At 51.5% G+C, this 26,742-nt stretch overlaps 1 protein-coding gene across 1 annotated transcript in view; it reads left to right on the plus strand.

Moving 5' to 3' along the window:
- Positions 1-570: 570 nt before the first annotated feature.
- FOXK1 (forkhead box K1) overlaps positions 571-26,742 on the plus strand; it is a gene marked incomplete at its 5' end in the record, with an annotated part of 64,751 nt that continues 38,579 nt past the window's right edge. The window contains one exon of the mRNA XM_079719593.1: positions 571-1,091. Within this exon, the coding sequence (XP_079575719.1) occupies positions 571-1,091 (521 nt within the window). The remainder of the gene's footprint in view (positions 1,092-26,742) is intronic.

The following is a 26,742-nucleotide window of genomic DNA, read 5'->3' on the forward strand; positions in this document are numbered from 1 at the left end:
TGTCTAGATACTTGTTGAGTGAATGTATGACTCCAGAAAGGAACACAGGGCATCAGGGATCGCAAGCATCTTTAGACAAACTTCAGTTACAGCTCGAAACCCCTTAAATCTGGTGATTAAGTATCGCACTTTAGGGTTGGCGGATGGAGCCACTAGGGCCCCGGAGACTGCTGACGTCAGTTTCCCTTCTCCAGTGAGTGACCCAGGATCAAAACTTTCCAGGGAGACTTTTTCGGGGGTTCCCCGCCCCAGTCCCGGCACGGAGGAAGGGACAACCCACAGCCGGGGGCGGTGGGCGAGGCGCTACCCGGGGGCCGGCGAGGCGGGCCGGGCGCGGACACCGTCCCCCACCCCGCGCGCCCCCGCGCGCCCCCGCGCGCCCCCGCGCGCCCCCGCGCGCCCCCGCGCGCCCCCGCGCGCCCCCGCGCGCCCCCGCGCGCCGGGCGGGGCGCGCGGCCCGCAGGCTCCGCTCCGCCGCGATCCGGACCGGGATCCCGCGCCCGCCACGCCCCGCGGAGCCCCGCCCCTTGCGCCGTGCCGCCGCCGGAGGCCGCTTGGAGCTGTGCGAACATGGCCGAAGTCGGCGAGGACAGCGGGGCCCGCGCCCTGCTGGCGTTGCGCTCGGCACCCTGCAGCCCCGTGCTGTGCGCCGCCGCCGCCGCCGCCTTCCCCGCCGCCGCCGCCCCCGCGCCCGGGCCCGCCGCGCCGTCGCCGCCGCCGCCCGCCCAGCCCCCGCCCCCGCCGCCGCCGCCGCCGGGCTCGATTGCCGGGGGCGCGGGGGGCGCGGCGGGCGAGGCCCTGGTGGCCGCGGCGGCCGCCTCGGTGCGCCGGAGCCCCGGGCCCGCGCTGGCGCGCCTGGAGGGCCGCGAGTTCGAGTTTCTCATGCGGCAGCCCAGCGTCACCATCGGCCGCAACTCGTCGCAGGGCTCGGTGGACCTGAGTATGGGCCTGTCCAGCTTCATCTCGCGGCGCCACCTGCAGCTCAGCTTCCAGGAGCCGCACTTCTACCTGCGCTGCCTCGGCAAGAACGGCGTCTTCGTGGACGGGGCCTTCCAGCGTCGCGGCGCGCCCGCCCTGCAGTTGCCCAAACAGTGAGTGCCGCGGCCCCCGCCTGGCCCGGGCCCCGGGTCACCCCCGCCCCCGCCCCGACCGCCGCCGGGCCTGGGCCCGAGATCAACCCGACCCCCGGGGACGGCCCCGGGAGCCCCGAGGACCGGGCCCCGAGGGTCGCCCTTGCCCCTCCCCCCACCTGGGCTTAGGGTCGCCCCCATCCCCGCCCGGCCTGGTTACGGAGTCGCCTCCTGACCCCTGCTCGCCTTGGGCCGGGAGCCACCCCGACCCCCGCCCGGCCTGGGCCCCAAGGGTCGCCCTTGCCCCTCCGTGCAGCAGGGCTTGGGGTGGCCCCCATCCCCGACGGACCTGGACATGGGTCACTTCTGCCCCCTGCCCCCTCCCGGCCTGGGCCCCGAGGGTCGCCGTTGCCCCTCCCCGAGCTGGACACCAGGGTCGCTCTCCCCCCGCCACCCTGTTTGGACCCGGGTCGCCGCCAAACGCACTCCCGAGGAGAAGGGTTGGCGTCAGGCGGTGTCGCTCCGGGAGGTGCGGGGTCCCCGGGGGCAGCGCCAGTGCCCCCGGAAGGCCCGAGCCCCCGGCCATAGGGGCCAGCTGTGAACTTGGGCCGGGAGGGGACGGCCGGAGAGTGGGCTGGGGTCGGGACAGGAAGTGCCCTCTCCTCCCTGGACTTGAGGACGCAGGTCAGGGGTCGCCAGCGCTGGGGGCGTTCACCGCACAGTTGGGGTTCCTGGGCAGGAGGGGAAGAGGCCGGGCGGGGAGGCAGGGCAAGGAGAGGGGGGACCCGGCGCACTTGGGGACAGGCCGCGGATGCCCCACGGTGCTTTAGCAACATCCTCGTGTTCCCGGGCTCTTCCGGTTCCCGGGGCAGCGGCTCTGCCCCAGGAGATCTTGCTTTCCGGAGATCTTTTGATCAGGAGAAAGCCTGTTTGGTTACTCATGCGGTCCTTAAGCTCTTTCTTTTTCTGTTGTAGTAGTTGCTTCTAACTCCTCAGCAGTGTTTATATTTCTCCAGCGTGCTTGTGTTCCAGAGTTGTCTCTGACTAATTACTCTCGCTTTTATAAGCACCCTGGGTCCAGGGAGTGTTTGCCGGGGTGATTGCCTGTTTCTGTAACCATCTCCCCTTTCGCGGGTATTGGCACGTTTGGTTGTAAGTATTGTACTGAATACTTTTCAACATCAACGATGACTCACTGGTGCTCGGGGCGTGAGGTGGGGGGTCGTATACAGGCTTTGTTTTCCAAACGTGAGAGGTGTGTATGTGTTTCTGTAACATCAGGACTTGGTGAATGACAGAGTTGTTTTATCCCATGGTTGCTGTTACTCTGTTCTGCCTTTTCTGTGACCTACACACTCTCTCCATTTCTGGGCCCTTAAATGCATTCTGGGGCCAGTCCCTCACGGTGAGAAAGTGACAGGTAAACAGCGCCTTCCCCTCCCTGCCCGGTGGTTCTTAGAGGCCCGTTCTGCTCAGGCCTCTTTTTATAATTCAGGTTCTGTAAGGGCGTCCATCCAGCAACCTTGTTTTCAGAGTTCCCTGCCTAGCTGTTGAGTGGGTGCAGCCCCGAAGAGGCCCCAGCTTACCGAGTCTCGAATGCACTAGTCTTTTCTCTAGCTCAAGGGTAGGACATTACAGCTGGAGGAGTCCTCAGATCACGTGCGAGTACCGAGTCCGTTGTTTATGAAACGTGGTTGGTGTTCATGCTGCCTTCCTAGCCCGTGTAGCCAGCAGCCCAGATGTCCCCTGCCCTCCGGCTGGGGCTTTGCCCACGGTGCGCGTCTGGCTGGGTTCAAGTTCAGCGGTGCTCTGAGCAACAGCCGCGCAGGTGGTGATGGAGAATTTACAGGAACAGGAGAAACATGCTGGCGGAGAAACACCACGTGGATGTCCATGTCTGCCCTCCCAGCAGAGGGCAGTTTGCTTCTGAAACCGTCAAAGCCCGTGGACAAACATGTTAGCAGTCTGAGCGGTTTTACGTTCTTTTTGAGAAAACTTAACCTGTAGGTGGTAGCATCTGTGGGACAGGCTGTTGGAAGCTGCTTTTTAGAATTAGCTCAGGGTGCTTTGGACCACCACGTGGAGAGTAATCAAGAAATGCTAATGAATTCAGAGGAAGGAAGTTGGACGTGTACGTCCTTGTCACCTCGAAATGGGAAATTCAGTGCTGACTTTCAAAGAACGGCAGCAGTTATTGTCTGTTTCCTCTCAGGCGTTGGTGCACGGTTTTGCCATGAGTGTTCGAAGTTGTGAATTTCTCCACCATAAATTCAGAGTCCTTATCCGTGTTGGAATTCTGTTGTCTGCATTTTGTGGCTACAGCTGCCTGAGACTTGGAGCTCTTCCTTGTGTGTGGCGTTTCACCCTTTCCTGCCCTGTGAGGCCGCATCCCCCCCTCCAGCGCCCCCAGGGCACGGCTCCCCGGGCCGCCCCTCCCTTTCCAGCCCCCACTCAGGGAAGCACGAGGTGGAGAGGAGCCCCAGAGTCCACCCACACTTGTGACTACAACTAAGTTTTTTCAAAACCAAAATGAAATAATTTTGAAACTACTGGTAGGGAAAAAAATTCCACGTGACACAACTTAGAGCTGACCTTGATCCATGACTGTGGGTGCGTGCAGAGGGAGGTGCAGGGGGTCCTGGTGTAGCCCCTCCCGTGCGATTCTCCGGCCCTCGTTCCCCAGAGCTGGGCTGGGCACTTTTTATCTTTAAGTGGAGACACAGCACAGGAGCTGGCTGGCAGTAGGTGCGCACAGAGGAGTTAACGTTTGTTCAATGAAAAATCCGTGAGTGAATATGCAGCCTCCCCGGGGGAGAAGCAGTGTCACCAACTTAGTGGGTTTCTGAGGTGGGCGGTCACCAGGCCTTCCTGGGTCTGTGGGTGGACATGGTGCGTGTGTGTGACCGTAGGTCTGGATACCAGCAGATTTGGAGTTTGAATTAGATGTAATCTGTGAACTACAGGAAAAAGGCCCATGCACAGCCTTGTACTTGCTCTTCCTTTCTTTCTTCCAACCTTCTTTCCTGATACTGTTATAAAATAATCATGGACTATATGAATAATTACAGTAAAAACTAGACTTCTGTTTGTGGTGGTTTCTGTGAGTGGTAAGATGTATGGGATTCTTTTCTTCTTTTTACTTTTCTTTGTGTCCCAAAGTTTCTGGGATGAGCATGGCTCTTGTTTTTCTTTTCAACACTTCTTATTACAGAACGTTTCAAGCATAAAAACAGAGGAGTGAGTTCCACGTGCCATCACCCAGCCTCTACAGCTATCATGTTGTGGCCAAGCTTGTTTCATCCTTGTTCCCCCCGCCACCCCGACCCCCAGGTATTGGGAAGAAAATCACAAATGTCCTATCACTCCATCTGTAAACATTTCAGTAAAAGGTAAAGATTCCTTTTTTAAAACCTAACCACAATGTCCTTATCACACCTAGAAAATTGATAACAATTTCTTACTATCATCAAACTTCCAATGAGTGTGGATTTCCCTCACCATCTCATGAATTTTTTTTTTTCTTTTCTTGCAGTGTGTTTGTTTAATCAGGAACCAAATCAGGTCCAGACACTATGATTGGTTGGCGTATCTCTTACATCTTTCTCAATCTATAGGCTTCATCTGACTCTTTTTTTTTTTTTTTCCTTTTCTCAATGAAGAAACAGGGTCATTTGTCCTGTACACTTTCCCACGGTCTCATTTTACAGATTGGATTCCCGTGGTGTCCATTTACTGCGTCCTCTCCCCTGTCGTTCCTGTAAATTGGTTGTCGGACGTGGAGATTTGATCAGACGCGGGTTCGATGTGTTTTGCTGGAACTGCCGCACAGGCAGTGGTGCGTCGGTCTGTCAGGAAGCAGGCCCGTCTGTTTGTCCCTGTGGCAGCTTTTGATGGGCACTGCCTACGTCCGTAAATCTATTATCACCTTCACTCTTGTCACTCATTTTGGCTGCCAGCACGTGGACCTCAGCATGCTGACGCATTCTGCCCTCTGAAAGGCATGTTTTGAACGGCAGGTGTTGCGGATCACGGCCTCCGCACGCGCACTGTGATAAAAAGTAATTAACAGTAACCACCAAGGCATTTTACTACATAAATAGTTGTTTAGGCCCCATGAAAACATACAGGACATAGTTTCTCAGTGCTGTTCCAACTGGTCACGTGAAGAATATCGAATTTGTTACTAACCATCTTACAGTAGTTCTCAGATTGAGATTATATTGAAATTAACTGGAAAATGCCCCAGACTTAGTGAAGACAGCAGGTGTCTGCCGAATGCCTCAGGGCCCAGCGTCCCAGAAACAGCAGCCGTGTTCCTTTCCTCCCCCACCCTCCTCACTGTGCCTCCCCAGTCTGCTGGGAGCTACGGGGTCCTTCCGTGACCCGATGCCTTCTTCCTGGGTGGTTGGTTCAGGAGTGGATCTGTGTGCTGAGCTGGGGGTGCACATGGGGCAAGAGAGGGCATCACATCAGTCTGTTGCCAGTGGCTGAAGATGTGGAGACTGAGATTGCACCAGCTGTGTTTCCACGTGGAGAGGAGAGCGGTGATCAGGGGGCAGTGACACGTGTGGGCCTGCTCGGAGCTGGTGGGGCCCCGGAGCCAGCCGGTCATGCAGGCCTGACCCGGCAGGACCTGCGGGAGGGTGGCCCGGGGACTGGCGAGGAAGAGATTCAGCTGAGAGATCTGATGGAAGAATGTTCTGATCTGGTGACGGGGTAGAAGAGACGGTTTGCGTCTGGAAGCCGGAGGGATGATAACCACGCAGAATGAAGCTGGGGGGGTCAGGGGAGCGGGGAACGTGCCGTGACGGGAACGGAGCTTTAGACTTCGGCTGCATCTGGATGGTGTGGTCAGAATACGAAATGTGGCATTTTCTCTCAATAAAAGCTGTCTTCTGCTTTTCTTGCTAGTTGGCGGTTATTGTGTGTCACGTGTATTTGTTCAAAGTTAGACTGTGTCTTGTTAAAGACTTTCTTTTTCTTTTTTTTTTTTTTCTCCTCCCACCCTCCCTATCCCACCCCTCCCACCCTCCCTATCCCACCCCTCTAGGTGGTCACAAAGCACCGAGCTGATCTCCCTGTGCTATGCGGCTGCTTCCCACTAGCTCTCTATTTTACGTTTGGTAGTGTATATATGTCCATGCCGCTCTCTCACTTTGTCACAGCTTACCCTTCCCCCTCCCCATATCCTCAAGTCCATTCTCTAGTAGGTCTGTGTCTTTATTCCTGTCTTACCCCTAGGTTCTTCATGACATTTTTTTCCTTAAATTCCATATATATGTGTTAGCATACGGTATTTGTCTTTCTCTTTCTGACTTACTTCACTCTGTATGACAGACTCTAGGTCTATCCACCTCATTACAAATAGCTCAATTTCGTTTCTTTTTATGGCTGAGTCATATTGCATTGTATATACGTGCCACATCTTCTTTATCCATTCATCCGATGATGGACACTTAGGTTGTTTCCATCTCCTGGCTATTGTAAATAGAGCTGCAGTGAACATTTTGGTACATGACTCTTTTTGAATTATGGTTTTCTCAGGGTATATGCCCAGTAGTTGGATTGCTGGGTCATATGGTAGTTCTATTTGTAGTTTTTTAAGGAACCTCCATACTGTTCTCCATAGTGGCTGTACCAATTCACATTCCCACCAGCAGTGCAAGAGTGTTCCCTTTTCTCCACACCCTCTCCAGCATTTATTGTTTCTAGATTTTTTGATGATGGCCATTCTGACTGGTGTGAGATGATAACTCATTGTAGTTTTGATTTGCATTTCTCTAATGATTAATGACATTGAGCATTCTTTCATGTGTTTGTTGGCAATCTGTGTATCTTCTTTGGAGAAATGTCTATTTAGGTCTTCTGCCCATTTTTGGATTGGGTTGTTTGTTTTTTTGTTATTGAGCTGCATGAGCTGCTTGTAAATTTTGGAGATTAATCCTTTGTCAGTTGCTTCATTTGCAAATATTTTCTCCCATTCTGAGGGTTGTCTTTTGGTCTTGTTTATGGTTTCCTTTGCTGTGCAAAAGCTTTGAAGTTTCATTAGGTCCCATTTGTTTATCTTTGTTTTTATTTCCATTTCTCTAGGAGGTGGGTCAGAAAGGATCTTGCTGTGATTTATGTCATAGAGTGTTCTGCCTATGTTTTCCTCTAAGCGTTTGATAGTTTCTGGCCTTACATTTAGGTCTTTAGTCCGTTTTGAGCTTATTTTTGTGTGGTGTTAGGGAGTGATCTAGTCTCATACTTTTACATGTAGCTGTCCAGTTTTCCCAGCACCACTTATTGAAGAGGCTGTCCTTTCTCCACTGTACATTCCTGCCTCCTTTATCAAAGATAGGGTGACCATATGTGCGTGGGTTTATCTCTGGGCTTTCTATCCTGTTCCATTGATCTATCTTTCTGTTTTTGTGCCAGTACCATAGTGTCTTGATTACTGTAGCTTTGTAGTATAATCTGAAGTCAAGGAGCCTGATTCCTCCAGCTCCGTTTTTCGTTCTCAAGATTGCTTTGGCTATTTGGGGTCTTTTGTGTTTCCATACAAATTGTGAAATTTTTTGTTCTAGTTCTGTGAAAAATGCCAGTGGTAGTTTGATAGGGATTGCATTGAATCTGTAGATTGCTTTGGGTAGTAGAGTCATTTTCACAATGTTGATTCTTCCAATCCAAGAACATGGTATATCTCTCCATCTATTTGTATCATCTTTAATTTCTTTCATCAGTGTCTTATAATTTTCTGCATACAGGTCTTTTGTCTCCTTAGGTAGGTTTATTCCTAGATATCTTATTCTTTTTGTTGCAATGGTAAATGGGAGTGTTCTCTTGATTTCACTTTCAGATTTTTCATCATTAGTATATAGGAATGCCAGAGATTTCTGTGCATTAATTTTGTATCCTGCTACTTTACCAAAATCATTGATTAGCTCTTGTAGTGTTCTGTTAGCATCTTTAGGATTCTCTATGTGTAGTATAATGTCATCTGCAAACAGTGACAGCTTTACTTCTTCTTTTCTGATTTGGATTCCTTTTATTTCCTTTTCTTCTCTGATGGCTGTGGCTAAAACTTCCAAAACTATGTTGAATAAGAGTGGTGAGAGTGGGCAACCTTGTCTTGTTCCTGATCTTAGTGGAAATGCTTTCAGTTTTTCACCGTTGAGGACAGTGTTGGCTGTGGGTTTGTCATATATGGCCTTTATTATGTTGAGGAAAGTTCCCTCTATGCTTACTTTCTGCAGGATTTTTATCATAAATGGGTGTTGAATTTTGTCAAAAGCTTTCTCTGCATCTATTGAGATGATCATATGGTTTTTCTCCTTCAGTTTGTTAATATGGTATATTACGTTGATTGATTTGCATATATTGAAGAATCCTTGCATTCTTGGAATAAACCCGACTTGATCATGGTGTATGATCCTTTTAATGTGCTGTTGGATTCTGTTTGCTAGTACTTTGTTGAGGATTTTTGCATCTATGTTCATCAGTGATATTGGCCTGTACTTTTCTTTCTTTTGACATCCTTGTCTGGTTTTGGTATCAAGGTGATGGTGGCCTCGTAGAATGAGTTTGGGAGTGTTCCTCCCTCTGCTATATTTTGGAAGAGTTTGACAAGGATAGGTGTTAGCTCTTCTCTAAATGTTTGATAGAATTCGCCTGTGAAGCCATCTGGTCCTGGGCTTTTGTTTGTTGGAAGATTTGTAATCACAGTTTCAATTTCAGTGCTTGTGATTGGTCTGTTCATATTTTCTATTTCTTTCTGGTTCAGTCTTGGCAGGTTGTGCATTTCTAAGAATTTGTCCATTTCTTCCAGGTTGTCCATTTTATTGGCATACAGCTGCTTGTAGTAATCTCTCATGATCTTTTGTATTTCTGCAGTGTCAGTTGTTACTTCTCCTTTTTCATTTCTAATTCTATTGATTTGAGTCTTCTCCCTTTTTTCCTTGATGAGTCTGGCTAATGGTTTATCAATTTTGTTTATCTTGTCAAAGAACCAGCTTTTAGTTTTATTGATCTTTGCTATCGTTTCCCTCATTTGTTTTTCATTTATTTCTGATCTGATCTTTATGATTTCTTTCCTTCTGCTAACTTTGGGGGCTTTTCGTTCTTCTTTCTCTAATTGCTTTAGGTGCAAGTTTAGGTTGTTTATTCGAGTTGTTTCCTGTTTCTTAAGGTAGGATTGTATTGCTATAAACTTCCCTGTTAGAACTGCTTTTGCTGTGTCCCATAGGTTTTGGGTCGTCGTGTCTCCATTGTCATTTGTTTCTAGGTATTCTTTTATTTCCCCTTTGATTTCTTCAGTGATCACTTCGTTATTAAGTAGTGTATTGTTTAGCCTCCATGTGTTTGTATTTTTTACAGCTCTTTTCCTGTAATTGATATCTAGTCTCATAGCATTGTGGTCGGAAAAGATACTTGATACAATTTCAATTTTCTTAAATTTACCAAGGCTTGATTTGTGACCCAAGATATGATCTATCCTAGAGAATGTTCCATGAGCACTTGAGAAAAATGTGTATTCTGTTGTTTTTGGATGGAATGTCCTATAAATATCAATTAAGTCCTTTCTTTAAAAAGGTTTATATTTCACCAAGGAAGACATACAGATGGCCAGGAGGCACATGACAAGGTGCTCAACATCACTAATTTTTAGAGAAATGCAAGTCAAAACTACAGTGAGGTATATCACCTCACGATGGTCAGAATGGTCATTATCAAAAAATCTACAAACAATAAATGCTGGAAAGGGTGTGGTGAAAAGGGAACCCTCCTGCACTGCTGGTGAGAATGTAAATTGATAAAACCACTATGGAGAACAGTATGGAGGTTCCTTAAAAAATTAAAAAGAGAACTACCATAGGACCAGCAATCCCACTACTGGGCACATACCCTGAGAAAACCATAACTCAAAAAGAGTCATGTACCACAGTGTTCATTGCAGCACTATTTACAACAGCCAGGACATGGAAGCAACCTAAGCATGCATCGACAGATGTGAATGGGTAAAGAAGATGTGGCACATATATTCAATGGAATATTACTCAGCCATAAAAAGAAATGAAATTGAGTTATTTGTAGTGAGCTGGATGGACCTAGAGTCTGTCATACACAGAGAAGTAAGTCAGAAAGAGAAAAACAAATACTGTATGCTAACTCATATATATGGAATCTAAAAAAAAAAAAATGGTACTGATGAACCTAGTTGCAGGGCAGGAATAAAGAGGTCGATATAGAGAACAGACTTGAGGACACGGGGTGGGAGGGTGAAGCTGGGGCGAAGTGAGAGTAGCATCGACATATATACACTACTGAACATAAAACAGTTGGCTGGTGGGAAGCAGCAGCACAGCACAGGGAGATCAGCTCCGTGCTTTGTGACCACCTAGAGGGGTGGGATAGGGAGGGTGGGAGGGAGGCTCGAGAGGGAGGGGATCTGGGGACATATGTATGCATATGGCTGATTCGCTTTGCTGCACAACAGAAACTAACACAGTATTGTGAAGCGATTATACTCCAGTAAAGGTCTATTAAAAAATAAAAAAGATTTTTTTTAATTAAAAAAAAATGTTTATAGGAGTGTAGCAAATTGGGAGCTAGTACGTTGAATCTATGTTCTAGTATTGAGTTCACATTGAGTTTTTGGGCTTATCACCCATATAAGAAAGTTTCTATAGTCTTTAAAAAATCAGTCTGTGAGAAGGATGGTATTTATCGTGTAGTATGTGTTGAGTTTATACTAAACTTATTAAAGCCTTTGTCACTGATGAAGGAATGGAATTGGTAGGTGCTAAAAGGGTATTGAGTAGAGTTTTAATGGTGTTCATAGTGCTTTGGAAAAAGACACAGCTATGTTTAAAATTATGTGCTGAAATGAAAGGAAAGCATTTTATCTGGAGATACAGTAATTTACTATTTGCTGTTTTTGCATCTTGTGAATATCAGGAGATAAACTTGCTAAATTAATGACAACTCGAATTACAGTGATGCCTCATTTCCATAATTACCGAACATTTAAAGGATTTCATATTAAAATGAGAGGATTTTATAAATTGCTTTTACTTTGATTTCCTGGAAAATAGGCCCTTGCATTGTGACTTGTTAGGAGATTTTGTAGTTAATTTTCATTGCTGCTATCGCTTTTCACGAGTTTCTAGTTTTCTGGTAAGATGTTGCCAGTTGATCTAAAAAGAAAGAAAAATGTAATCTGCCTGTGTGCACATGTTCATGACCGTGTAAAGGGAAGCCAGGTAGGCATGCTGGGTGTTGTCCAGGGCTCTGCAGAGCGGCTGCGCAGTAGGCGTCCCGGCGGGTTTGGTGGTGACAGGCTGTGGCTGCACCCCTGAGGTGGCCATCACAGGCTTTCTTTCCCTGGGTGCGATGGGGGTGAGCCAGTGCGGGGCTTGCCTCCCTTAGACCTGACGGTTCCAGCGCTAAATCCTGAGCTGCTTGCAAATATGCGGCTTCTCTCTCCTAAGAACGATTTTCAGTCTGGATATTTTGTCCATGACTTGGTTAAGAAGGAACTTTTGCCCTTAGTCATCCGTGACGTGTTTAACCATTTGTTTCCCCTGATGTGTGTGTGTAGAGCTGAGCTCTGACCACCCTGCTGCCCACGACCCCTTAGCAGAGGTCCCAGCGTTTCTGCAGGCCTTCCCTTCACCTGCCACCTGCGTTTCAAGGTACGTGGCTGCCTTTGGGCAAAGGTGCCTCTGGGCATCCCGTACCTCTGTTTAGTCCATCAACTCTCAGGGTTTGGGGCCCACACACATTACTGGGGACCCCAGAGAGCTTTTGTTTATGTGGGATTTGTCTGTTACACTTACCATGTTCGAAATTAGAACTGAGAAATTAAAATCTATATATTTATTAATCTATTCAAAAATAGCAATAATAAGCCTATTTCAAAAATAAGTTTTTATGAAAAAATAGCTCAGTCTATTTTGTATTTCAAACAAAAGAAGTTAGGATAGGGGTATTCATTTTTTGGTACGTCTTTCATGTCTGCCTTGATAGAAGACAGCTGAATTTTATAGCTGCCTCTGCTTTTAGTCTGTTGTGATAACATTGTTTCAGTTAAGTACATGAAGAAAATCCAGCCTTACAGAAATATGTAGCTGGGAAAGGGAGGAGTGTTGTAGTAGCCTTTCAGGAAATTGTGGATGTTCTTTGATGCCTCTACAGAACTGGACAGTAGTAGTTTCTTAAACGTTAATTGCAGGATGGAATCTGAAACCTCATCAGTGGAGTTTTGGTGAAACTCCGTGAAATCCGTTGCTTTCTCGTGCATTTTGAATAAATCTTTTACGCATGTGTGAATTTGTAACCTCTTGCATTGGTCATTGAGAAAAATACTGATTGAATTATGTAGATCTAATGTCCATATATCTTACTATACAAATGTTTTATCTTCGATTGGTAGTTAAATTGATCCCCTTGAACCCAACAACTCATTTTTTTTTTTTTTTTTGTGGTACGCGGGCCTCTCACTGTTGCGGCCTCTCCCGTTGCGGAGCACAGGCTCCGGACGCGCAGGCTCAGCGGCCATGGCTCACGGGCCCAGCCACTCCGCCGCATGGGGGATCTTCCCGGACCGGGGCACGAACCCGTGTCCCCTGCATCGGCAGGCGGACTCCCAACCACTGCACCACCAGGGAAGCCCTCTTTTTTTTTTTAATGTATTTATTTGTTTATTTTTGGCTGCGTTGGGTCTTCGTTGCTGCGTGCAGGCTTTCTCTAGTTGTGGCGAGCGGGGGCTACTCTTTGTTGTGGTGTGTGGGTTTCTCATTGCAGTGGCTTCTCTTGTTGCGGAGTACGGGCTCTAGGTGCGTGGGCTTCAGTAGTTGTGGCTCGCAGGCTAGGCTCTAGAGCGCAGGCTCAGTAGTTGTGACACCGGGCTTAGCTGCTCTGCGGCATGTGGGATCTTCGAACCTGTGTCCCCTGCACCGGCAGGCGGATTCTTAACCACTGCGCCACCAGGGAAGTCCCACAACTCATGTTTTTGAAAATAGCAATCTATGAAAGGATCAGGCTTTTTGATGTAATTTGCTTTTTAAATTTTCTTTAAAAGTTGAGTGACAGCACATTTTGTAGAAATAAAGAAGTCATAATTTTGTCATTGGCCTTTATTAGCATCTGGTGGCATAATTTGGCTTAAATTTAGTGTTTTTTGTATGTACAATCAGTTCTTGATTATTTCAGGTGGAACTATCCAGCTTGTCAGTTATTTCTGTTATTTTCCCACAACCAAGTAGGGTGCTCTGGGGTTCCTGGATGACACCCCTGCTTTTTCCCTTCAGCCGTGGGTGTGGACCCACCAGGAAACAACAGAGTGAAGCGGGTGGACATGGAGTGACTCAGCCCTCAAGGGATGTCAGTGACAAAACGGGCTTTTATGGACATTATTCCTTTTTTGGGGTTTTTCGTGTGACCTTTCTGAGCACAGTTGTGAAAAACTGGGCCCCTTTTTGATACACATAAACCTCATTCTACTCCTTCCCAATCTGGTCTTTTTCTCTCTCTTCCTTCCTCCCAGTAAGTCAGTATCACACATAGGATAAAACCCATTTTTCGTCTATGCTGATAAAGCTTTGCCTTTTGTGACTTGCATCATGAAAACCAACGGGACTTGCTGGGGGGTTTTTTTGTTTTTTTGTTTTTTTGCGATATGCGGGCCTCTCACCGCTGCGGCCTCTCCTGCCGCGGAGCACAGGCTCCAGACGCGCAGGCCCAGCGGCCACGGCCCACAGGCCCAGCCGCTCCGCAGCACGCGGGATCCTCCCGGACTGGGGCACGAACCCGCGCCCCTCCGCATCGACAGGCGGACCCCCAACCACTGCGCCACCAGGGAAGCCCGAAACTTGCTGTTTTCCAGGTGGACGGCTGTAACATCAAATGCGCTGGGATGCCTCCCTTGCCGCCCCCCACTTGCATTGCTCTGTTTCACAGGTTGTGTTTGGTTGGGGGGCAGCATATAGGATTCAAAAAGTGATTGTGTATCTTTCAGTTGGGATTTTGTGCCAGTCGTCGTGTAAGGTGGGTGGTGCTGACCTGATGTGGCGGGTGTACCTTTGCTGGGGAACCCGCAGCGCTGGGTTTCGGGGTGAGCTGCGGGGAGACCAGCCTCGGGAGCCAGGCATGAGTCACCGCAGACAAACGCACGTTCCCGGGGCCAGGCTGTTGTCTGTAGAAAGCCTGCCCAGAAATCCTCCCTCCCGAGTATGGTTTGGATACGGTTTACTAAGGAAATTAAGGAGCCTCCTATGTGTTACCAGGAAGTCTTGGCTGGAACTTTCCTCAGTGAAAAATAATTTGTAAATTTAGTAACTTTTTGGAGCTGATTTTGAAAGGATGTTAGAATGAAATCCGATGATACTGATGACAAAGCAGATGACAGAGCAGACAGGCTGGAGCCATCGGGGCGACATGAAAAGGAAGATCGCACAGCAGAAGTTCGAGCTCTCCTCCACCTCCGCCCGTGGGGATGTAAATATCTGGTCTGCTTGGCAGTTACGTCCCCGAAGCAGGGAACAGTGACTCATCGCAGCCGGAGGAAAGCACCTTCCCTTCAGGGTGCCCAGCTCTTTGATTGATTCCGTGTTGACCAGGAGCGCTGGCTGCCCTGTTAGCTCCTGGCCTGCAGCATGACTCGACTGATTGTTCAACTTTCTCAGCAATTCTGTTTTTCTCTGGCGTTGCGGCGTGAGCAGATTTTCCAGGCCTGCCCACCCTTGGTTGGCCGGGCAGGGATCTCCTGGAGTCTGGAATGGCCTGCAATGATAGAAGTGGCCAGCAGGGCAGCCCGGGTCCTGCGTGGCTGTTGACACTTGAAATGTGGCGAATGTGACCAAAGAACTGAATTCTAATTTTTTTTTTCTTTTTTTGGCTGCATCGCACAGCGTATGGGATCTTAGTTCCCCGACCAGGGATCAAACCTGTGCCCCCTACAGTGGAAGCGCCGAGTCTTAACCACTGGACCACCTGGAAGTCCCTGAATTTTAATTTTTGTTTCGTTTTTCAGTTAATTTAAGTTAAACTGAGCGCGTGTGCTGCGGCCCCCGGGTGTTCTTGGGGACATGGTAGGTCCGTGGGTGCCCAGGCTCAGGGGTGTGGCTGCTGCCTCAGTTTACCCGCTCGCCTCCGAGGCACGAGTCTTGCTTTCTGCCGTGTGCTTCGAGGTGCAGGGATGGGAAGGCCTGGTCTAGGCCACGGGGTCAGGCTGTGTGCGGGGCGGGCGGCCCCGGAGGGCCCCCCTTCCCCGCCTGCACCCAGGCCGGAGGGACGGGCTCTGTTCTTCCCTTCGTTGCCCTTGTTCCTGACACCAGAGGAAGAAAGTGAGGGTCTGAGACACGACCCCTGTGAATGGCAGGTAAAGATGGAGACAGGTTTGCAGCTTTGAGGGAAATTTAAAAAACCCTCTCCCTGGCCCTTCATAGCCCTGGGTTTACGGTCCGTGTTGGTTACGGATGGATCCCCTGCGAGTCCAACTCCTCAACGCTAGTGTTTACGTTTCTGTCCTTGCAGACTTTTAATTCCTTCACAGGTGGGCGTGTGCCTGTCGCGTGTCCGCACGGGCGCCTGCTCGGACCGGATGGTGCTGCTCCGTGTGCCCGCGCGGGGCCCGCGCGTCGAGCCCTCGGGGCTTCCCGGGGTCAGCCGCCGTACTGTGAGAGCGCTGGTCCGCGTCTGTCCCGCTCCGGGAGCTGGAGGTTCCGTGAGGGTGGCGCTGCGTCCCCAGGGCCAGCACACGCCTGGCCCTTGGGAGACGCTAAACGTCGGCTGAGCGTTTACCCACGTACCTGACCTTGTGTGGCCTGCAGGCGGCTGGAAGGGTCCATTCCAACAGCTTGCTTATGGAAAGTCCAAAATAGGGGTTTCTGATCAGTGGTGGCGATGCCGGGCGCCAGGCCGGCACTGTCCAGCGTCATGTCCCCTCGTCCCCGCCCCCTGGTCAGCTCAGCCTCTGGCGGCAGTGGTGTCTACACCAGGCCTGCCGGGAGGTCATGCGGGGGCGTGTGATGGGCTTGGGCCGCCCGGAGGAGACTGGAGCCGCTCCGTTGTAGGCAAACCCCCCCAGGCTCCTGTTGGTCAAGTCTTCTTGGTGCACGGCCATACCCACTCGTTGACTGGCTACCACACGGCACAAAAGCCTAAGACAGCGTGCTGCTCACAGTACACGGCCACCAGCGTCACAGCCAGCACCTTTGTGTGCCTGGTTCCCTTTACACAGAGCCCCCATGTTTCTTGTTACGCTGAATCCTGGGCATTTTATGTATTTCTTTAGGGGATGGTTAATATGATGGGATCTTTCTTCCCTCGTTATTTTCTAAAGGGTCAGTGCTCACAGGTAGGACAGAGGGGCCTCTTTTGCCTTTGTACTACAGTATGTATTTCCTCAGAACAAGGATGCTTCCATAACCACAGTCCTGGCAGTGAGTTCAGGAAACGTCACAGTAACTGTGACGCTTTATCACATCCCCAGCCCAGATGCCACTTCTGCCAGTTGTCTGGCGGCCTCCTTCGTGGTTTCCCGCGCCGTCCAGGCCGGGTCCGGGCTGGAGGCTGCGCTCAGGTGCCCATCTCCTCAGCCCTGCTCGTGTCCACAGGGGTTATTTTATCGGATGTCTTTCAGTTTAGGTTTGTCTAATTTGACAACATCCTGATCAGGTTCTGGTGAAGCATCTTTGGCTGAAGTACTAGGAAGGGGCCGTGTGTCCTTTGGGGGAGTGTCACCCAGGCACATGGGGCCTTATCGACGGGGTCATGGGGTCACTTGGTTTAGGTGTTGTCAGGCTCCTCCACCAAACAGTTAACTGTTTTTCTCCTTGTAATTAATAAGTAATTTTTGTGGTACTGGAATAAAATGTTAATTTTGTATCCAGGCACATTTACCATTTCTAGTAACAGTTTTTAAATTCACTTTTCAGATGTGTTTTCTAGGTCATAATCTTCATCTGCACATAATGATTATTTTGTCTCTTTCTTCCACTATTTCATATCTCGTTCACTTTTGTTGTCTTGTTCAGTTGGCTATAGCCTCCAAGTGTTGCTAAATAAATACCATGATGATGGGCTCCTTTCTCATTTCTAGCCTGACAAGGAGAGCTTACAAGCTGGTTCAGAGCAAATGGAGCTTTGCTGCCGAGATCCACTTTCTTCTTTTCCCCAGATTTCATTAGGTGTTTTTTTTGAAATATAGTTGATTTACAATGTTCTGTTAGTTTCAGGTGTACAGCAAAGTGATTCAGCTTTATGTGTATATACACATATATACACGCACACATACGTACATACATATACACACACGTATATATATATATATATATATATATATTCTTCTTCAGATTCTTTCCCATTATAGGTTATTACAAGATACCAAATACAGTTCCCTGTGCTGTACAATAGGACCTTGAAATCCGCTTTCTCAAGGCAGCCTTCCCGACGCTTCTCTGAGTGAGGTCCCACGGGCAGCGCCGCCCAGCGCCCCAGGGTAGCACTGTCTCGTTGTTACTGAAGGGTTTGTAGTTAATGATCATCTGGCACAGTCTGAGCGTCGGGAGCAGGACTGCGTTTCTGGTTCGTTACTGTAAACCCAGTACCTACCAGTGTGTTTGCCACATAGTTGGCAGTTCATAAATTCTTGGCAAAATTAATAAACAAACAGTAGAGATCTGAGTGCAAAACTAAGCCGGCCAAAGAAAGTGGCTGAAGCTTACATAGTAGCTTAGCTTTTAAAAGACCTTCCAGCTGGGTGCCCTTGAACAGGTGACCTAACTCAAGCTCCTGTTTCGTCATCTGTAAGATGGGCACGCTACCCACTTCCTGGGTCCTGAGAACTGGGAGCAGCGTGTTCACAGTCCTAGCCGCAGTGCCTGGCGCCAGATACACCCGGCGCAAGCCCCCATCGTTGTCATCGTCACTGCTGTCACTGTGACCAAGTAGGAGAGGGACTGTGTGTGCTTGGTGAGGCGTCTGGCATCAGCAGTGAGATCTGGCTTGTTGCTGGGGAAGCCATTGCCGTGCTTCAGGCTGGTCGTGCTGGGGCGGACCGGCCCTGTGCTCTCCCACCAAGGCGCCGGTCGCCAGTGGGGCTCTGTAGAGGGCGGCCTTCGCGCATGGGCTGTGGGTCGGGCTCGGTTCCACCAGGATGTCTCCCGGCTGCTAAGGTTGTATGATCAGAGTGAATTAGGCGGGTGTGTATTCTTGTGTGTCTCTGAGCTGCTTGTCCGGAGGATGGGATCTCAGAGCACAGGGGATTTTACCTTGAATCGGCTTGAGTAGCCTCTGCAGGGTGTGGGGACTGGCTTACACTTGGGCAGGACACCGAGAGGCAAGCAGGGCCGGGGCCTTGATCTCAAGCCAGCCTCGGATTCGCTGTTCGTCACCGCGGTGTTTTGTCCCCCACCAGCTGGGATGCAGGGCATCTGGCAAAGGAAAAGCTGGGACTTGGAGATGGATGCCCAGAACTGATGAAACACCTCATACGTACTGCAAGGCATTTAAAAAATACAGAAAAGTGTAGAGGATAATGTAACGTGTCCTCCTTCACGTCCTGTCATATTTTTTTTAAATAAGAAAAACGACACGTTACAGTTGACGTTGGGGTCCTCTGAGTTCCCGAGACCCGTGGGAGTTTGATTCTAGGCCTTTCTCGTACCTTCCACACCCAGAGACGTCTGCGAGTGATGCTTTTAGTTGTGTGTGTGTGGGGGGGGGGGTGATTTACACACGTTGTGTCATACAGTCTACTTCGTTATAATGTGTGTGCTTTCCACAGCTCCAGAAAGACTGCTTCGTGGGTGAGACTGTCAGACACATAACTGTCTGTGTCTTCGCAGCCCCACCGTCTGACCACAGCCCTTCCCGGCCCTGTGGCCTCCTTCCCGGCATTCCTTCCCCTGTTCTCGTCGCTCTAGCCGCTCAGCCCCCATGCGCTTGCGCACTCCCGGGCCTCAGAGCGTCCCTGCCCACCCTTTGACCCGTTGGCTCCGGCTCCTGTCCCATCCCGGGGGCCCCGGGCTCACCCGCAGCCGCCTCCCCTGAGCTCCTGGCCGGATCTGGGGGCCCCTGGGCGTCTCCGTGCTGGACCTGGATGGAACCCCTGCCCACGCCCCAGCGGCCTTTAGGTTCCTGGGGTCTCTGGTTTCCTTTCCTCGGGAGCGCTCCTGTGTGCAAGGCACTGCGGGGATGGGTGTGCAGGGCGAGCAGGACACGCTGCCTCCCCGCTCCCGGGAAGCAGGAGGGCGACACTGTGGCCACGGAGAGCGAGTGACAGTGAGACTTCGGGGGATGCGGGCGCAGTGAGGAAGGAAGGCCCTGCAGGGGGCGGGGGAGACGGTGGGTGGCAGGCCTTCCTGGGAAGCGATGTCTTAACTGAGGTCTGAGTTATGAGCTGGTGACGGGAAGATCCGGGGCAGAGGCTCGGGGGCCGGGGTGGGGGGTGCTGTGATGGGGAAGCCAGGGGTGGAGCGGACAGCCTCGGGGTCCCCCTGCAGGTTCAGAGGAGAGATGTGATGTGGGCACCGCCGTGGCCACCCAGTGGGACGGACCGTGGGGGCCACGCTCCGGCACGGGGACCAGGGTGCTGGCTGTGGCCGTGGCAAAGGCTCATAACCCTGAAGGCCATTCGGGACGTGGCCCGCGGGCTGAGTGACGGGCTGCCTCTGAGGGTGGGGGAGGGTGGGGGAAGATGGCCCCCGGAGCCCCCAGGGGCAGCCGGCGGCCTCCAGCTCAGGTCCTCAGCCTACACAGGTTCGTCCCGCGTCGCCTGACCTTGTCGTGGGGTGGCAAGGAAGTGTACACACAATGTATGGAGCCCAGGAGACGGGTGGATTTTATTCACCTGAGCGTCAGTGCCAGAACATTGTTAGGAAGGGTGGTTTTATTCTGTGTGACAAATCTAAAAGCACCAGTAATAAACCACATGATGTAGGGAAGCCCCGGCCCGGGGACTGGCGCTCCGTGACCTTCAGAGTGGCACCTGCTCTGCGGGAAGTCCCTCCAGGACTCTGGACGTGTGTCCAGCTCATCTTTCGCGATGCAGCGCCTGGAGAATAGTCCATGAAAACGAGGGAAACTACCTGACGCATGATTCCACTTGCAGAAGGAAGTTTGTGAGAGCCACGTAAGATTAAGGTTACGGAGGCTGAAGACCCTGCTAGTCGCGGATACAGAAAGCCAGACATCGTAGAGAAATTGTGTGTGTTTTTTGTTTGTTTTGAGAGTAGCTATCTGAATATTTGGAAAATCGGCTACTACTCACTTAATAAAATAACCTGGGAAGGAAGTACTCAGACAGTGGACGGTGCGGCTTCAGATCCTGCCCTTGGAGCCTTTTTGATGGCAGCAGCGCTGAAAGCATCTCGCTCACAGGATTATGAGTAATCGTTCTCCCTGTTTCTGAGCCCGCGGGCTGAGATCCAGCCCACAGTGGGCTCGTCCAGATGTCACCAAAAAGGCTGGGGCAGTGGCTGGAACCTTTGGTCGTCCCTCAGTCCGGGTTCTGGGTGCCCTTCCTTCTACGTGCCAGGCTGAGGTGCATTGCCCCCGGGCCGCTCGTGGGAGGCGCGCGTGTGCACCGTGGCCCAGCTGCAGCCCCGGCAGCACGGGGGGCCCCGTCCCCCTCTGGCCAGCTCCTCGCCGACTCCCCAGCCCCACGGAGACCTGGGCTCTGCCCATCGTTTCCGAGTGAAACCCGGAGGATTTGTCTCTAGCTGCCGAGCGCCTTCTGTGTGCCGGGGTCTGTCCTCAGCCCCGGTCACCATCTACGAGGGACGGGCACAGGGCTGGCCACGTCCACCCGCAGGGGCACTTCTTCCCGGGCCCCGAGATGGCGTCTCTCTCCAGCCCGCTGTCGCACTGGGTCCCAGGAGCCCCTGGCCTGGTGCGGCGTCCTGGGGTGGGCGGGAAGGGCCGTGAGGATGGACTGTGAGACAGAACAGCTTCTCCCTCCTGTTTTTTTTTTGTTTGTTTTTTGTTTTGCAGTACTCGGGCCTCTCACTGTTGTGGCCTCTCCCGTTGCGGAGCACAGGCTCCGGACGCGCAGGCTCAGCGGCCATGGCTCACGGGCCCAGCCACTCTGCGGCACGTGGGATCTTCCCGGACCGGGGCACAAACCCGTGTCCCCTGCATCGGCAGGCGGACTCTCAACCGCTGTGCCACCAGGGAAGGCCCTCCCTCCTGTTTTATATGTTGTGCTAACTTGTAAGACTTTCCCTGATGTCATTTTGATCTATGAGCTTGTATCCGTGGCGCGCATTTAATTTTTGTAAAGCAGATTGTTTTTGTTTGGTTTCTTAAATGCCCGTGAGATTTGCAGTGGCATCAAATTGACCATCTTCACCATTTCTAAGTGTAAGTTCAGGGGCATCCAGTGCATTCACATTGTCGTGCAGCCATCACCACCGTCCATCTGCAGAGTTTCTCATCTCCCCAAGCTGCCGCTCGGTCCCCTCTGACCACCCGCACCCCAGCCCGCTCCCCCAGCCCCTGGCACCCGCCCTCTGCGGGCCCGACCCCTCTCGCGTCCCTGTGCGCCCTTCGCTTTCACGCTGCTGTCGGTCCGGGCGGATACGGCCGTTTAACTTAAGCGTTTCCCACACACCCATCCCTGCTCAGTGGCCCCAGCACCCCGTGCCTTCCCTGCCATGCCCTGCCTGGAGCGCGTCCACCTTCTTCCGTGGGGTCACCCAGTGTCACTGCCTCGGGGCCGGGTTGGGGCACTCACTGTCTGCGCTCCTTGTTTCCCCAGGTGTTCCTGTGGTTTATAATTGTTTATTTCCCATATGATGTATTTGTGTGTCCTCCCCTCCCCACTTCCTGCCTCATTAATCTAGAAGGCCCTGAGAGTGAGGCCGTGTGTGGAAGTGTTTCTGCTGCGGTTCCTAAGGGTTTGTCTGGGCCTTTTCCCTGCTGAACATGTGGCCGCCCCGGAAGTGCCCTGCCCTCCCCCACCACCCCCGTCCCCGCCCCCGTCCCCGCCCCCATCCCCGTCCCCGCCCCCGTCCCCGCCCCCATCCCCGTCCCCGCCCCGTCCCCGTCCCGGGCTGGCGTCTCCTGTGCTCTCAGCTCCTGCATCGCTCATTGTTTATCATCTGCGAGTATGGGACCCGGATGAGACGTTCAGCCCGTATTTGGGGATAATTAATTCTTCAAGTTTCTTCTGATACACCTCTAGCCTGTAAGGGATTGAACCATAATCCTGACATTTGGGGAGTTGATGCCTGTGGTCGTATTTACCTTTCCTGAGCAGTTCTACCAGTTTCTTTATTTAACTCCTGTGGTCTTCATCTTTTCAGACTTCACCTTTTATACTTTTCAGAATTGTAATTTCAATTTGTTCACTGTCATTTAAGCAGCCAAGGAAGTTTGACGTGTCTTTAACATGGTAACTAAAAAAAGGGGGGGAGGGGTAAAGATTTTAAAGTCAGTCACTTTATAAAGGAGCAGACAAGGGTCTCTTCGGAGAACTCTTCTGTCCACAATGACTTTTCTCCAGAGGATTCCGTATTACTAACGTGCTAGTTAACAGAAAGTTAAAAGTCTTGAATTCTCAAGCTTTTTGGAGAGCTTACTTTATCAGCCTGCATTCTCTAATTTTCTTAAAAGTCAAAATTGTTCGGTGTTATTTCTTTCCGGAGGATCCAGTCTTTAAAAGAAATCAAAAAAAAAAGAAGAAAAGTGCACTTTAGCTTTGATGTTACATATCTATGCAACCTTTATTTTTTCAAACTTTTTGGTGTCACAGACACGCTTACAAAAAATTTGGAAAATACAGAAATGTGGGAAGGAGAAAAGCCGTGTACACCCGCTCTTCACGGAGGTGACCGCTATGGCATTCAGCATGTTTTCCTCATGCCTGTTTCCTTTTAAAAAACCGGAGCAGGCACTTTGCTGAAAACTGCATATTTGCAATCACTGCTGCTGGGGGATCGAAATTCAATTAGCCAGGGGCTTTAAAGCACCTTTTTTATGTTAATGTCTGTGTGGCTGAGTAGGTTAGGATCCTGGACCGCCCTGAGTTGGGAGCCCCAGCAGGGTCTCGAATGCAGACGGACGGTGTGGCCCGGCTGGCAGAGGCCACTGGACACTGACAGCTGTGGCCAGGCCGAGTCAGGGCAGGACCTGGCTTCTGTGCTTCCCTCCCCACCCAGCTCCATCATCGTGGGCCCCAATTTCAACCAACCGGATCAGATAATGCTCATGGTAACCAAAACCAATATGTGATTTCTAATTTTTTCTGGATTGTCTTCAGCGTGGAGAAATGTGGAAGATAAAAGATGCATCTTGTTAGGGACCTATCACGGGGTGGCGTGTTTGGAAGCGTGAGGGATTATTTCCTTTGCTGTAAGTGCCCTTGAGTCCTGTTCGACCCCGAGGTCAGGCCTGGGTACCACACGCCATACATCCTCTCCTTCCATATGTGGCTCCCTCACGAGGGGCCCACAGAGACGTCCCGCTGTTCTGAACACTTTTTGCAGGGTCTACAAAGAATTTTATTGAAACTGAACAAGTAACACAAGAGCTTGTTACTTATCTGGTTTATACCTTAACTGAACTCCATTGCATTTTCTTTGTAAAAATGAAAATTAAAACCTAAGCGTTTCCTGCCTTCGTCCCTGTGGAGAAGAGATGCTGCCTTGGTCCCCGCGCAGATCCCAGGGCGGTGATACTGGGCGGAGCGTCAGCCTCCAGCCTCGGGGAGAGAAGACTGTGCCTGGTTCTCCATCCAGTGCCCTGGCCCTGTGGAGGCGGGTGCTGCTCAGACACTAAGCGCCACTGGAGATCCAGGCCGGGGGCTGGCTGTGTCGCGAGGGTGGGTGTGTACCCCTGAAAAGCGTCTGGCTCAGTTTTTATTTCAGAGAAAACCATTCTGACGAATAGGCCATCAGGGATAAATTGATGGGTTTGAGGCTGCAGTTTACATAACAATTAAACCAGTTTGGTTTATCCCCACGCTGCTGAAACCAGGCTTCTCCCTGCACAGTTATTCAGTGTTATTAATCTGTTTTATGACCCACTTTCCCCAAATGGATCGTTTCTTCTCCACGGTGCTCAAATACGTGCAGAGTTGTGGGGATCTGCCGTAGCGAGCCAGTGGTTTTAAGAGCCACCATGGAGGGCCAGCTGTTTGCTGGCGTGGGGGGGGGGTGTCCCTCCGCCTCCCCCGTCTTCTGCTCCACGCGTGTGGAAGCATGTTGTCCATCAGCACCGTTTCCAGGTCTCCTGCCAGTTCTGAGTTGAGTGGAGGGAGAGCCGGGCCCCACCGCTTGGACGGATGCTGGGGATTAGCTGGGGGATGTGGCGGCCTTTTCTCCCGGCCCCCGGGATGTGAGGAATGTGCTCTGGGGAGGGCCTGAGTCCTGAGCCAGATACAGGCCTTTTCACATTCGGCCTGTGCTGATAGCTGCTCGCTGGGCTTTGTTGTGTGCTTTCTCCAGGGCAAACCCGGGGGTCTCTAAACAAGCCCCACTGCTTCGTAAACGCAGCTGGTTACCAGAGAGGACCCCGTCTCCCTGAGGAGACCTGGGCTCGCTTCCTGACTCTCGGATCCAGCTTCTGTTGTATCAGTGGCCTGCAGTCAGTCGGAGAGGGTCGCAGAGAAACACCACTCCCTTGGGAAAGGTTGAAGGGGTTAAAGACTAACTTGACCTTAAATGATGGAAAGTAATTTTCTTGGTTTAGTGTGGCACACCCTGTGACACAACGAGAACCGAGGTAATGAAAGTATAGCAAATTGGTGTAATAAAAACACGGACGTTTGCTCCAAGTGGTGTAAACTTCAACTTGCATGCGATCTGGGAAGGAATTTTCTCCCGGATATTTGGTGAAGCCCTGGCTGCTGGGGGTGGCCCCCGGCCTCTGGCTTACCACCCTCTTGGGGAGTTTGTGGGGGGGGTGAGGGTGACAGTGAAGCGCTGCTCCTGGCTGGTGACATGTGGACTCCGGGTGAGCGCCGGGTGTCACCTGGAGCCTCGTCTGCACTGTCGGGCCCCCGTGCAGCCCCCCGCCAGCCACCCTCCGCCTCCGCCCCGCAGGGGGTTGCCGGCTCAGGGGGCCGGCCCTTTGCCTGGCCCGTCGTCCTCTTTATTCTCTTGCGCAGCATCCACCGCCTTGCTGCTGTGTCACGGGCCTCCTCGCCCAGGTCGCAGGCCCCATCTCCTCGGAGAGTCCATCACTGTCACTCTCAGGGCCCGTGTGGGGCCAGCACTTGTTTGTCAACAAGCACTCGGTACCTGCGTTGGTGAGTGAAAGGCTGAGTGGACGCCCGGTGGACCAGACGGCCCTGCCCGGGCCTGGGGACCCGGCCACCGGGCAGGCCTCACCCGTGTCCTCCCCACCTGGAATACTTCTTGCTTTTGTGACGGCACGTGTGACCTGCGAGGCAGGAGAGGGCAAAGTTGCAGAATTGAACTCTGGTTAATTTTGCCACCATAGAGTTCAAGTTGCCCATTAGGCCGTTGGCCCGAGCGCTTGAGCAGTGAGATTCCTCAGGGCGATGACAGCCCCTTACCCGTGGGTGGGGACAGGGGACAGCAGGGGCGAGGGCCAGTGCTCTGGTCAGTGCTGCTCTGAAGCCCAGTGGCAGCACGGAAATGGCTTTTTAAAATAAATTTCGTGGTGGTAGGTTGATTCAGCAGGAGTTTTTTATGGCTTTATTGTTAACTTTGTTTCACAAAATCCAGTTTCTTTGCTTCATCCTCTGAGGAGTTAGGAGGTCAGAGCTTGCACAGGAGCTGCCCTTTGCCCTCTGGATGACTTGGTGACCTTGGAGGAGTGACCTGTACCTCTTAGCCATGGTGTCCTGTCTGCAGAGCAGTGCAGATGCCGGCTTCCCTCTGAGATCACGGCCGCCTCAGTGAAGGTTCTGTTTAAAGGAAGTTTCCTTCCAGGACCCACACGTTGGCTTCAGGAATAGCGCATCCATCCGGGTTTTAATCGGCATTTGGATTAGGGGCAGAGTGCTGGGAATCTGTGTCGACGACCGTCTGATGCTTGTAATGAAAACATCACCGTGGCCCTCGTTTCTGGCACCGCAGGCTGTCTGGTCCTGGCCGTGGAGGGGGGCAGCACGCGGGGGCCAGGCTGGCTGCCCGGCGGCGAGAGGGGCCTGATCTGTCTGCGCGGCCGAGGCTTCTTTTAATAGAAACTGAACTCAGAGCCTCTTCTCTCCCCCACGTGGAGTTACACGTCTCAAGTTTCTCCGCCTTCATTGGTTGTCTTCCATCTGTCATTGTAGTTACTTATTGCTGTCCCGTTCTCACTTCTCCCGTTCTGTGTCGTTCCTCCTTGGAGGTGTGTGTGTGTGTGTGTGTGCATCAGTGGATGTGTGTTGTTCCTCCTTGGAGGTGTGTGTGTGTGTGTGCATCAGTGGATGTGTGTTGTTCCTCCTTGGAGGTGTGTGTGTGTGTGTGTGTGTGCATCAGTGGATGTGTGTTGTTCCTCCTTGGAGGTGTGTGTGTGTGTGTGTGCATCAGTGGATGTGTGTTGTTCCTCCTTGGAGGTGTGTGTGTGTGTGTGCATCAGTGGATGTGTGTTGTTCCTCCTTGGAGGTGTGTGTGTGTGTGTGTGCATCAGTGGATGTGTGTTGTTCCTCCTTGGAGGTGTGTGTGTGTGTGTGCATCAGTGGATGTGTGTTGTTCCTCCTTGGAGGTGCGTGTGTGTGTGTGCATCAGTGGATGTG

The sequence above is a fragment of the Hyperoodon ampullatus genome, assembly GCF_949752795.1.
Source record: "Hyperoodon ampullatus genome assembly, chromosome: 14".
Taxonomy (NCBI): domain Eukaryota; kingdom Metazoa; phylum Chordata; class Mammalia; order Artiodactyla; family Ziphiidae; genus Hyperoodon; species Hyperoodon ampullatus.